Genomic DNA, 14,361 nt, shown 5'->3' on the forward strand with positions numbered 1-14,361 from the left:
AGAGGTCACATATATTATATATAAATATGAACTCAAATTAGATCAAAGATGTAAACATTACAGCTAAAACTATGAAGTTCTTAGAAGAAAACATACAGGAAGATCTTCAGAACACTGGATTTGGCAATGTTTCTTTGGAAATAACATCAAAAACAGAGGCAACAAAAAAAACATTTGCAAATCACGTATCTGGTAAGGGAATAACATCTAGAATATATGAAGAATTACAATTCAATGACAACAAAACAACTGACCAATTCAAAAATGGCAAAAACTTGAAGGGACGTTCCTCTAAAGAAGATATACAAATGGCTAATAAGTACAAGAAAAATGTTCAACTCTAGTCATTAGGCAAACGCAAATCAAAGCACAGTGAGATACTACTTCACACTCTCTAGAATGGCTATAACCTCCAAATTTTTTTAAATAGAGAATAACAAGTGTTGGCAAGGCTGCAGAGAAACTGGAACCCTAACACATTGCTGGTGAGAATGTAAAACGGTGTCGTCTCTGTGGAAAAGTCTGACAGTTCCTTAGAAAGTGAAACACAGAGTTATATATAAATGAGGTGAGAAGCAGCTCCAGTGAGAGGGTCAAGCCATATCTATCCCAATCCCCTATTATAGGTATCACTTTAAAAAACCAGTGACCCAGTGGCTTTTATTTGAATTTTACCTTCTGCTCTACTTCCATCTTGTTGTCGGGAGGTCCAATTTAGATCAACATTCATTTAGTACTTACCATATGCCAAATGAATACTTTTCTAGATGTGGTAAGTGATAACAGGAGAATAGACATGAAACAGAAATTTTTTTCATATTTTAAAATTAGGTTCAGTTTTGTAATAATACATAATGTAGTCCTGATGTAGAAAGCTTGGATGATGAAGAAAAAAAGAAAAAGAGGTGGAGGAGAGTTGAAGGGAAAGAATTTACCCAGAGTCCTAGGTGAAAGTTATATTCCAGGAGATCAAATTCCTCTGACTCAGAAAAATAATTCAGAAAAATTCAGTATCAGAATTGTGACTCAAGTTAGGATTGGAAAAATAGGAACAGAAACAAAAAAAAAATGTTAAACGGGTATCAGAAAGAAACAGGGGAACAATTAGAAGGGAGAAAACACACAAAGATGAGGAAGAGACAAAAGATAATTGAGGAGTGGTTTCTCAATTTTGAGAAAGAAAGAAAGAAAAGGAAAATAAACAAGAAAAACGGTTGTAGCTGGAGCAGCTGGAGCCCAAGCAAAGCATATCATGGAAGGAGTGATCAACTGACCGTTAGGCCACTGACAAGGCACGTAAGAGGGCAAGAAAAGCAGGAGGAATTTATCAACAAAGGGTCACCAGTGTTCCTGGTAAGAACAGTTGTGGAGACACAATGAACAAAAGGTTGATGAGAGTGGGTTTACAAAGAAAAAGAAGATAAACTGAGTAACAAGTGTAGGTAACTTTCAAACAGTTCTGCTGAATGAAAATAGAGTGAAGAAATGTCACAGTAGAAGTCAGGCTCCAGAAAAGATTTTCCTTGAGATAGGACAAATAACCACAAATCTGTAAGTAGTGGGAATGACTTAGAACAGAACAAGAAAATGGGCCATGTCTTCGATCAGGCAAGAAGGGATAGTTATGAAGACTGGCTTCAGACAGTAGCATGATTGTGTATCTATAGCGAAAGATGAAAACACAGAGAATGTGGCAGCAAATGCAGTTAGATAGGCAGATCTAATGAAGTGTGTAGAAATGTTTTTCTTGTTTCTATCTCTCAGCAGGTACAAAGCAAGGTCACCAGCTGAAAATGAGGATAGGGAAGAGATGCTGGGGATGTGAAGACGTAAGCAGCAGTATGAAATAGTCTTCTAAGAAACTAGGAGAGTGAATGGAAGAAGGACATAAAGAATTAAGGACCCACTTGAGGTTCAGAGTTACGAATTTAAAATAAGAACAGTCATTGTGGTTGCTTGCTTTACTCCAACCAGGATCAGCTGCACAGGTGCAGGCAAGGAGCAGGAGGGTTAGATTTAATCAAGGTTCTTGTGGTTTTGTCAGATGAGTACTATAAAGCAAAAGGAGAGAAAAATAAGAGCTGGAGTCAAAAGAAGTGATTATAATAATAAATGCCAGCAAATGTAAGCAATATTAAGAGAAGACTGAGTGCATTAAGTGGGGTGGAGACGTAAAGGGTGGTAGGATCAACAGACTGTCAATCTTGCTGGGGTTAACTGTCATGCCTGGGACTATGAATTCTCTAATAAGGACCACTTCTTAGTATCTTTGGTGACAAGCACAGTATTTGGCACATAGTGGATATTCAAATTATGTTTGGAAAATAAAGGAATAAAGTGTGAAAAAAGCAACTGAACGATGGCAAAAAGTAGGATTGAACCTATTTATTTGTGAAAGCCTTTTACCAGGTTTTTTCAACCCCTAACTCATTCCCTCCTAAGGAGGATTTAATTTGTTCGGAGAAAATATTTTTAAAATGTAACACATTTTTTATTTCAAATAATATATTTAGCATAATTTAGTTTATTTTCAGTTCTCTATAACTGTTAACACGAACTAGAACCATTGTGGCTTATTTAAGAGTTTTACAACTGAAGTTTTACAGCGTCTCTTTTACTTTTGTGTTCCCATTAACGCAACTGGTGATCCGCAACATAGAAAAAATTATTCTCTAACTAAATGTGCAACTCTTTGATTACAGAAAGCCAAGTTGGAAATGAGCAGAGGAAATTCAATCAACACTGATATACTATTACAAAATATTCATGTATTTTAAATTCCACACCAATTAGTCTAGATAGTTTCACTCAGTTGTTTGTTACTAAACAAGGAAATCCAACACACTCAACCAGTTTACGGCATGTTAATTTCAATGTGTACCCTTACTTTCAAAAAATCAATCCCATATTTATGACATGACTTAGAAACTTGAGAGTGAAAAGGATCAATTAATTACTTTAAGATTCTCTATAAAATATTAACATCACTAAGAAAAGTTAAACGCAACAGAGAACCTACTATTAAAAACTACTTAAGCAGGACTAAAATTTTTTTAAATGTATGGAGACATTTTTAAAAGACTAAAAGAGAACACACTATAATATTAATGATTTTATCTTTCTTTTTTCTTTTCTTTTTTTTTGTTTTTGAGATGGAGTTTCGTTCTTGGTGCCCAGGCTGGAGTGCAATGGCACAATCTTGGCTCCGCAACCTCTGCCTCCCAGGTTCAAGCGATTCTCCTGCCTCAGACTCCCGAGTAGCTGGGATTATAGGCATGTGCCTCCATGCCTGGCTAATTTTGTATTTTTTTAGCAGAGACGGGGGTTTCTCCATGTTGGTCAGGCTGGTCTCGAACTCCCGATCTCAGGTGATCCGCCGACCTCGGCTTCCCAAAGCGCTGGGATTACAGGTGGGAGCCACCACGCCCAGCCAGCAATAATTTTATCTTTCTACCTTTAAGTATTTTTCTCATTTTTCTAAATTGTTATTTTTAGAAGAGTTTAAAAAAATAATTTATGAGCCTACTCCAAACATTCCTAGTGCTTGGTGACATAGTAAGTAATATAGTGCTAAACAATAATTTTAGATACTATTACTGCATCAGAAAAATTCTGTAAAAGTATTATACTATTTGTGGTTAAAGAGTTCAAGTCCTTTCCAGTCAATGTGGTGTGAACATGTTAAAATACGACTTTTTTTCATCACAATAGTAGAAAACAAACTTGCCCAAATGTTAACCTTTGTATAACAAAAATCAACATTTCAGCTGTGAAATAGGGACATACATGAAAATTATATTAAAGGTTTATACAGGTCGGGCGCAGTGGCTCACGCCTATAATCCCACCACTTAGGGAGGCAGAGGTTGGTGAATCACCTGAGATCAGGAGTTCGAGACCAGTCTGGTCAACATGGTGAAACCCCATCTCTACTAAAACTACAAAAATTTGCTGGGCATGGTGCCATGTGCCTATAATCCCAGCTACTTGAGAGGCTGAGACACGGCAATCTCTTGAGCCTGGGACACAGGAGGTGGCAATGAGATGAGATCACACTGCTGCACTCCAGCCTGGACAACAAGAGCAAAACTCCATCTCAAAACAACAACAACAACAACAACAACAACAACAAACAGCATTTTAGAAAACAAAGAAAAATGTAAAAATTAACAAGAAAAAGGATTTTTTTTTTTTTTTTGAGACGGAGTCTTGCTCTGTCACCCAGGCTGGAGTGCAATGGCATGATTTCGGCTCACTGCAATCTCTGTGTCCCTGGTTCAAGTGAGTCTCATGCCTCAGTCTCCCAAGTAGATGGGATCACAGGCACCTGCCACCAAGTCCGGCTAATTTTTGTATTTTTAGTAGAGATGAGGTTTTGCCATGTTGGCCAGGCTGGTTTCAAACTCCTGACCTCAGCTGCCCACCTTGGCCTCGCAAACTGCTGGGATTACAGGTGTGAGCCACTGCGCCTGGCCTAAAGACAATATTTTTAAACAAAGAGACAGATACTCTTACATTATTTGAGAAAATCTCTTTGCTGGAAAAACATGGTTCACGGCCAGGAGCATTGGTTCATGTCTATAATCCCAGCACTCCTGGAGGCCAAGGCAGGAGGACTGCTTGAGCCCAGGAGTTTGAAACCAGCTTGGGCAACACAGTGAGCCCCATCTCTACAAAAGATAAAAAATTAGCCAGGGGTGAATGCACACCTATAGTCCCCCAACTATTCCAGAGCCTGAGGTGGGAGGATCACTTGAGCCCAAGAAGTCGAGGCTGGAGAGCCATGGTCGCACCACTGCACTCCAGCCTGGGTGACAGAACGAGGTCCTATCTCTTTTTTTTTTTTAATCTGAAATACATGTTTCAGATTAAAAACACCATGGAAATAGGTCCACACAAATCTCCCAAATTGCTTGTCATGAATGACTGCCACCGAAGATAAAACTATTTTCATGAACCTCCATGCATAAATCTTCATTTCTAATTTCACATCTGTTAAGTATAAATTTAGAGATCAAGCTGAAGACCCTAAAAATAAAACAAAAATTGTCATAGAGCTGATGAGGATTTGTTGTAGTCCTTATTAGATTAGCCTCAGAACTAGAGGAGCAGCAAAAATAAAAATTATTGCGTATTTATCAATGAGACAGACTGATTATTGCTGAGAGAAGTAAAATACTGTTACGTTAACTCTAAGATTAACTGCTTAATCTACTGAAGTACATTTGCTTTCTCCATGATGTTGGAGTGTATAGTGATCCATCCTACAGGTCTTCATCAAGATGTTAAGTTTTCTTCTTTTGAAAGTTCATAGCATACAAGCACTTGAGTTGTCAGAAATAGATGGCAACCTTCACAGTAACACAAGCATGTCCTGTTGAACTGGGTCCCATTTTCCTTCCTATATTATTAAAAACTTGAATGCGTCAATTTAAATTATTTCCTTACTTTCCCTTCCCGCTATCTATTTAAAAACTAAATTACTAGAGATTCTTTCTACCTTCTAAAATCAAAATACTTCTGGAATTCTCTCTTTTAGTCTATCTTTTCTTAACAAAACAAAGTTGTATCTTAATTGTAAAACAGTTTCATGAATGACTCAATTCTTCTATCTACTAAGCCTTTTTTGTTTAATGAGCCAATTAATAGAAAATAAGCCTTGGCTGGGCACGCTGGCTCAGGCCTGTAGTGGCAGCACTTTGGGAGGCCGAGGCAGGCGGATCACCTGAGGTCAGGAGTTTGAGACCAGCTTGACCAACAACATGGAGAAACTCCATCTCTACTAAAAGTACAAAAATTAGCTGCGCATGGTGGCGCATGCCTGTAATCTCAGCTACTCAGGAGGCTGAGGCAGGAGAATCGCTTGAACCCAGGAGGCAGAGGCTGCAGTGAGCCAAGATCCAGCCATTGCACTCCAGCCTGGGCATTAAGAGTGAAACTCAGTGGAAGGAAGGAAGAAAGGAAGGAAGGAAGGAAGGAAGGAAGGAAGGAAGGAAGGAAGGAAGGAAGGGAGGGAGGGAGGGAGGGAGGGAGGGAGGGAGGGAGGAAACGAGGGAGGAAGGAAGGGAGGGAGGGAGGGAGGGAGGGAGGGAAGGAAGGAAGGAGGGAAGGAAGCCTTGATTATATATAGTGAAAGTTGAAGAACACCTAAATTCTATCCATTTCTCACAGAATTTCAAATACTTCATAAAGGCCATGAGGAAAAACTGCCTCCACATGTAAACTGGCAAAATAATTAGAAAAACTAAAAAGAGAGGTAAATGGTGTTGTGACTCTATCTCGTGGGCATTACGTTGTAATTATTCGTTTTTGCTAATCTAAGTATTTCTTTCTAAATTTTTTCTTAAGAGATGGGGTCTCATTCTGGCACTCAGGCTGGAGTACAGTGGCATGATCATAGTTCACTGCAGCCTCGAATTCCTGGGTTCAAGCAATCCTCCCACCTCAGTAGCTGGGACTACAGGCATGCAACACCACACCAGCCTTTTTTCTTCCTAATTTTAAACTAACATATTCTACATTTACATTTATATCCTAGGCAGAAGTAGAACTCCCTCTACATTTATATTCAGTAAGATAATTTAGTAAGATCAAAATGACTTGAAGTCAAAAATTGGGCAAAATATTCTTTTGGTAGCTATATCTGAGATCTCAAGTACCTTCTTTGGAATATATTAATAGCCAGGCCTTCAGGTGAGGAAAAACATGTACCAGAAAGGCAGCATAAGAACCAACAGCTGACACCTATAATCCCAGCACTTTGGGAGGCCGAGATGGATCACCTGAGGTCAGGAGTTCAAGAAAAGCCTGGACAACATGGCAAAATCCTGTCTCTACTAAAGATACAAAAATTAGCCAGGCACAATGGCAGGCACCTACAATCCTAGCTACTCAGGAGGCTGCAGCACAACAATCGCTTGAGCCCAGCAGGTAGAAGTTGCAGTGAGCAGAGATCATGCCACTACACTCCAGCCTGCGCAACAGAGCTAGACTCAAAACCAAAAACAAAAACAAAACACACAAAAAAAGGACCAACAGGTGAAAGGATAAATTGTGCAGTGTGTTAAAAGTGGTATCTGGAAAAACTTATGTTTCTGAATAACTATCAAATCTAAGCTCTGACAACACATATTCTTAAAATCTAAAACTGTATCCTGATTAGAAACAATAAAGAATGAGCCCAAAACAAAACTTCTGAACATTTCCTCATGACTTAAGTTGCTATTTGCTATTTTCTTCCAAGCATTAGAATGGATCAGACTGGTACTTTTCTCAAAATAAGAAAGGTAATCAGATTAGATCATGAGCTTCCTCTTATACAACAGGACAACAAAAAATTTAAGAAACAGAATTTTGTATAGTATAATTTATTAAAAACACATGCATGTAAGAATACTATATATTTTCTATGAGTACATTTATATGTATGTGAAAGTAGAATGAAAAGTTAGTAAGGACAGCCTCAAAACTCTCAGAAGTGATTTTCTTTAGGGAAAAGGCATTGTGGGAAGTGATTAAAGAGAATCAAAATTTAATTTGCAACACTCAAACACAGAATTTGAGATGATGCCTTCCTAATAACTTCCCGAACTACAGAATATAATTTAAGTATAAAGCATGAGAACTGTATTCCTCCTTGAAGACACTAGGTACACCACGAAACCACAACTTAAAACTTCTATGGTAATCTTTCCAGGTATTTAACTGTCTTACAGGCTACATTTCAAATACAGTATCAGATATTCTAAAATAAATTAAATTATTCTTAAAAGAAAACTGAACGAACAGATCCCAAAACTGGCTTGCCAATTTTGGATAAAATAAAAATACAAAATTTCTTTGGAAAGTCAAAGAAAATTTATCTAAGAAAAATGCTTAAGTCATTGAACACGACTTAAAACCAAATTTCAGTCTTGCCTATCAGTTCCCTAGGGCAGGAGCAGTCAAAAAGTGCATTCTATTTTAGTGAAGCAGGCCTGCTTACATGTTCAACCATATTTTTTCAAAGATACTAATAAATTTCAGAGACTTCTGAATAAGGTTGTAATGCAATAGCTGTTAATAAGGAGATAAGGCTTTCTTTAAATAGCTAATGTTTCCTAGGATTTTAAATCCCTGACTACAGAAGGAAAGAAATGACTTAAGAATACAAAAGAGAGGTTACTGTGGCAATGTAGTTTAAAATGCAAGACAGCAAGCAGCCTGATAATTGGTTTGCAGATGTCCAGAGGTTCTGATCATTTCATCAATGTTTTGTCTACTAATCTACACGTAGTACACAAAAATCAAGTGTGTAGACCTCAGTTTTCTAGACACTAGGGATATCTTCCAAGTACTGAAAACATTAATTGTAAGTCACTAAGTGAGGTATTTACATGCTAAAAACTTATGTATTTTTTATAAGGTACTATGACCTCAATTAGAATACTAATAAATCTGTAATCCGTCACTTAAGTTTTTAAATACAAAAGTATTTTATAATTGTTTTTAGGTAATAATCACTAGCTAAAACTCAAGTTACCTCACATTCCATCCGCAGTAATGCACCAAGTAAAGGACCTCTCCACCTTCGACATCAGAATCTTTAATACTAGCTTCATACATTTTTTGATTTTTCCCTCGTCCATACCGCACTTGGACTTTCATGCCTGGTGGATAGCATTCAAACTCCTCTTCCTCATTGTTGTCATCATCTTCTTCATCCTCTTCTTCTTCTTCCTCCTCCTCCTCCTCCTCTTCTGCTTCTTCATCATCTTCTTCTTCTTCTTTATTCGTTTCATCTCTTGAAAGGTTTAAAAAATTGCAGAGTTAATAAAAGACACTTCACAAGTTTTTCAGTTCCAAACCACATATATTGATAAAAGTTGTGGCTGTGATTGTTCCAGGAAAAGCAGGTTCCACGTGTATGAAATTCTCAGAGTTTCACTTTACTATTAAAAACTAAAACTGTAAGACAACCAAGGTTACAGAAAGACACATTTAGAGAAAATGAAGATTCAAAAATAAGTGCAGTAAAAGAAAATTTCCAAAAGTCAGAAGAACAGAATTTGTGCCGAACAGCAAGAAGCAAGTATGGTCAACTCTAACAATGTTTTCATGTTTTATTAATAAAAGTGTTTTACATCTCAATTGACAAAAAAAAAAAAAAAAAAAAAACCATTATACTTCATTGCCATTTTACAACTAAAAGTTATTTTTCATTCAAATATTTCCAGCCTCAAGATGTTCATTTTTTTAGAGACAGAGTGTTGCTCTGTCACCCAAGCTGGAGGTCTCAGGATGTTTGAAACAATAATTTTCACTAGCAGATGGCAGTCTTAATAACTTTAAAACATTCTCCAACCGAATTTTCAAATGTTATAATAACTAAAATACTATTTTAATTTAAACAGAAATATTCTAAAAATGTACTAACAATATCTTATCAGGTTTGTTCTTTCCTTTAAACTTCAACACAACTTCTACTCTCATTACCACAGATTTATTAACATCATCTACAAATCTTCTCAACTTTGATGTTCCAAAGAAATAGACAGATGAGAGGCCAATTACAAGTACATGAAACTAAAAGTCAAACTATTCTAGAAAGAGTATTACAACATTCTTTTTTTTTTTTGGATGGAGTCTCACTCCTGTCGCCCAGGCTAGAGTGCAATGGCGCGATCTTAGCTCACTGCAACCTCCGCCTCCCAGGTTCAAGCAATTCTCCTGCCTCAGCCTCCCAAGTAGCTGGGATTACAGGCACCCATTACCACACCCAGCTAATTTTTTTGTATATTTAGTAGAGACAGGGTTTCACCATGTTGGTCAGGCTGGTCTCAAACTCCTGACCTCAGGTGACCCGCCCACCTCGGCCTCCCAAAGTGTTGGGATTATAGCCGTGAGCCACCACACCTGGCCTTACATCCATTTTTATCTTCTTAGTACCATGTACTTTCTAAAACTGAGCATTCATATCCTTTCTGTACTGACCACCAATCTGTATTCAATAAGGTGGAGAAAATCTTCAATTATAAATCTTTCCAAACACTAGATTTATTTTTTTTTAAATTTCAATATGAAATCCAAGGCTACATTTAGTCTGGTTTTATTTGCTGTCCTGTATGTCTGTACTTAAAGACTCCATCACTTTAGGGTTGACAAATGACTAAACATCGTAAGGCAGAACAACCGATAGTTTAGTATTTAAGCTTTAAAAATTAATGATATGTAAAATACATATATATTAAAACAAATGCTATATTATATATTAAGACTAATGATTATATATATACATATATTACACCACACACACACATTTTTTTCTATACATATATATACACACACACACATATATATATTTTTCTCCCTTGGAGACACGGTCTCACTGTGTCACCCAGGTTGGAGTGCAGTGGCCTGATCACAGCTCACTGTGGTCTTGACTTCCTGTGCTCAAATGATCCTCCCACCTCAGCATCCCAAGTAGCTTGGACTATAGTCACATACCACCACACCCAGATAATTTTTTATTTTTGTAGAGACAGGGGTGTCACTATGTCGTTTAGGCTGGTCTTGAACTCCTGGGCTCAAGCAATCTTCACACCTCGGCCTTCCAAAGTGCTGGGATTATAGGTGTGAGCCACTGTGCCTGCCTGATGAATATAATATTTATATTTTAAAAAAACTTCCTCCACTGAAAATTTCAGTTTTATATTCCTATATGCAACCTTTTTAGGGATAATAGACTTTATCATTCCTAATTATGTAATTACATAGGCAACAAAAATAATATATAAATAGTGATATAAGCAGTACTATAATGCTTTTTTATTTTCCTTTTCCTTTTGTATAGTGGGACAGGAGTGTTGGGGGGATGTTTAATAGACCTGTGGAAGTAAGTCCAAGTTCACAAAAGTATCAAATGTATCAATTCTGTCTGAACCATGACACAAATTCCTCAAAAATTCTCAAGACTTATTCCTATTTTAAAGACTCAGGTACAGTCAAATACGTATTTAAAAAACTAAAACCTTCATGAAACCAGCTATAATCTGAGATATACATATATACTATACATATATATGTACATATATACATATATATACACACACACACACACATATATATATATATTTTTGGAGACAGTCTCTCCCTCTGTTGCCCAGGCTAGAGAACAGTGGCATGATCTCAGCTCACTGCAACCTCCGCCTCCCAGGTTCAACCAATTCTCCTGCTTCAGCTTTCCAAGTAGCTGGGACTACATGCCACTAGGTTCAGCTGATTTTTTGTATTTTTAGTAGTGATGGGGTTTCGCCGTGTTGGCCAGGCTGGTCTCGAACTCCTGACCTCAGGTGATACGCCTGCCTGGGCCTCCCAAAGTGCTGGGATTACAGGCATGAGCCACCGCACCCAGACTGAGATTAAAATATTAACAATGCTACTGAAAATACCTTAATATTTCTATTATGAAAAAGTAATTTTATTAAGGCGAAAGTATCTAAAAAATTAACAGAAATGGCATTATCAATGATAAATCATTATGAGGAATTTTATTTTTATAGCAAACTAAATCTTTGTTTTGAAAGAATACTTGCCTAAGTCATAAGACTCTATTTTTGCATACTGGGGAAAAGAAGCATATTTTATTGTGGCCACAATAAAACAGATTTATCATGCACCTCAGAATCATCATATAAAAATGAGATATAGAATCAAAATTCTAAATTTTTTGAAATGACAACAAACTCTAAGCTGTATGTTACATCATAGAATACACTGAGTTGATGAGTACAAACAATTCTAAATGCCAACAGCAAGCACAATCATACTTTAAGTGGTAGCCCAGGCAAATTTTCGTTCAATCTAAAACAGAAACCCAACACTCTTGTATTAATGAAATCAAACAATCAAAAATTAAAAATATACATTTAATATCACCCTCAGACACAAACCAAATGAAATTCACTTTAATAATACACTGAAGTATAAAGAAAAAACAACATAATTACTGGCAATCAACCAAAGAAAACTATTCTCCTCTCTAAGACTTCAGTGGCAAATTCAAGACTAATGTGCTAAACCAGATGGAACACAGAATGCCAAGAAAGAGAGCCTCTGAAAGTATAAAATGCAACCAGCATACAGGTTAAAAAAATTAAGTTGATGCATACATTACATACATGCACACACACACACACACACACACACACACACACACACACGCATTTAAGCTAGTCATATTTTAGAGAAGAATATCTTGGGAAACGAAATGTATCAGTAAGAATTTTCATCTGAATTCAAAAAGAAACATCAACTCTTCCCAACTTGATGTTACACTCTTTACAATGAAACAAAAATTTTAAAAAAGATAGTGTATTAAGTAATTGCTATGGTCAAGGCACTGAACTAGACATTTTACATATATCAACTTCTTCAATCTCCCACATCTGGACAATGGAAGAAGGACACTGAACATTCTTGGTAATAGCCTATTACTTAGAGAAAGTTTATATGCCAGAAAAATACCTATATATTAATTATCACTGTAAAATTTTCCCCTGCAACTATCTAATAAAACTCAAAAATCAATTATAGTAAGCCCCTCTTATCTGCAGGGGATACATTCCAAGATCCCCAGTGGATGTCTGAAACCGTGGATAGTACCAAACCTTATATATACTATGTTTTTTCCTATACATACATACCTCTGATAAAGTTTAATTTATTAATTAGGCACAGCATGAGATAAGCAATGACTAATAACATAAAGCAATTATAATATGTTATAATAACAGTTATGTGAATATGGTCTTGTCTCACTCTCTCAAAATACTTTACTGCACTGTACTCACCTGTTTTCAGACCACAGTTGACCACAGGTAACTGAAACTGTGGAAAAGCAGGGAGTACTGTATAAACAGTCCCAACTGCAATGCTTCTAAAAAATATCTACCAAACTTGGGCAGTCACATCAGGAAAATTTTAGTTTGAGGTACGCATATACTAATAAATATCTATAGTATATAAAAATCCATATAATTATAGAGTTAAAGGGGTTACTAAAAACCTACAAAATACAGTTTATTCTATAAAATAAGCAGAAGCACCAACTTAAAAAATTAACAAAGAAAAATACAGATTTATCATAGTGTCTTGCAAACAGCAGATGTTCCAGAAACATCTGTAGATTTAAAAATCCGATTTTTTGGTAAAAAGCTGAATCTTTATTAAGATTCTTATCAAAATGATCTCCTTTAAACATACACTTCTACACACAGAAATATAACAAAGCATAATCAACAAACATTTAGGATTTTTTTCTTCCATGTTTGTCTGTATGGTGCCACCGAAATTTCAGAACTCTGATCAATCAAAAGATTTTAGGCAAAAAGCTGAAATCTGTACCAAATTTCTTAATACCTGAAATAGTCTCCAACAGCAGTAAGGCATACTTCAAATATATATTTTTATACACAAAAATACAACAAAGCATAATAAACACTTTTTACTATATTCATATAAGCCCCATTTTTCATTTTCCCCTTCCCTATTCGTCTGCATACTGTGGCCAAATGTCAGTATGCTAAATGGGTTTTTTTTTTTTTTTTTTTTTGAGAAAGAGTCTCGCTCCGTCCCCCAGGCTAGAGTACAGTGGTACGATCTCAGCTCACTCCAACCTCTGCCTCCCGGGTTCAAGAGATTCTCCTGCCTCACCCTCCCGAGTAGCTGGGATTATGGGCACATGCCACCACTCCTTTTTAGTATTTTTAGAAGAGACGGGGTTTCACCATGTTGGCCAGGCTGCTCTTGAAATCCTGACATCAAGTGATCTGCCCGCCTTGGCCTCCCAATGTGCTGGCATTACAGGCATGAATCACCGCAGCTGGCCTGCTAAATGATTTTTTTTAAAAAATTCATTGTACTTACTTAAATGAGACACTAACAGAAATGTTTATGTTTTTTAAGCCTCAGAAAAAAGATTCAATGCCAAAGATTATCTATAAAATCCAGGGGTCCACTAGTAGTGCATAAATTACATTATCAAATAATTCATCATTCCAAAGTGACTAAAACAAACAAATGCTACTATCACATAAGATAGAACATACAATTTTTGGCCTTTTCCACCCTTGCTTTTGCTTAAGAAATAAATACAACTCTCAGAACCTACAGCCAACATACAATCTATAAAACACGGACATAGCCCGAAGTTTATATTATCAAGTAATTCAGCAGACCTAAAAAGTACTTTGCTCTAGCTAAAAATTTTATGAATTTCCATGATGAGAGCAAGAAGAATGGATCAAAAGTATGATCTTTCTCTACAAATTTCTATCGGTAGGGTCTCTGAAAGAAGTGAATGCTATTTAATTAATAAATGCCA

The 14,361-nt window shown here is 36.5% G+C and overlaps 1 protein-coding gene across 5 annotated transcripts in view; it reads right to left on the bottom strand.

Annotated features, from left to right (window-relative positions):
* Positions 1–14,361, bottom strand: part of ARID4B (AT-rich interaction domain 4B) — a 162,102-nt gene that overhangs the window by 40,487 nt on the left and 107,254 nt on the right. For 3 of the 5 annotated variants that reach the window (XR_004058871.1, XM_010384649.2, XM_030936486.1), the window contains one exon: positions 8,521–8,781. The exons of 1 other annotated variant lie outside the window; for it this stretch is intronic. Coding sequence is in view for 3 of the 4 variants with exons in the window: in XM_010384649.2 (XP_010382951.1) it covers positions 8,521–8,781 (261 nt within the window). In the remaining variant the exon portion in view is untranslated. The remainder of the gene's footprint in view (positions 1–8,520; positions 8,782–14,361) is intronic. One more of the 5 variants, XM_010384651.2, reaches the window with a different exon arrangement.

Source organism: Rhinopithecus roxellana, chromosome 8 (genome assembly GCF_007565055.1).
Source record: "Rhinopithecus roxellana isolate Shanxi Qingling chromosome 8, ASM756505v1, whole genome shotgun sequence".
NCBI lineage: Eukaryota > Metazoa > Chordata > Mammalia > Primates > Cercopithecidae > Rhinopithecus > Rhinopithecus roxellana.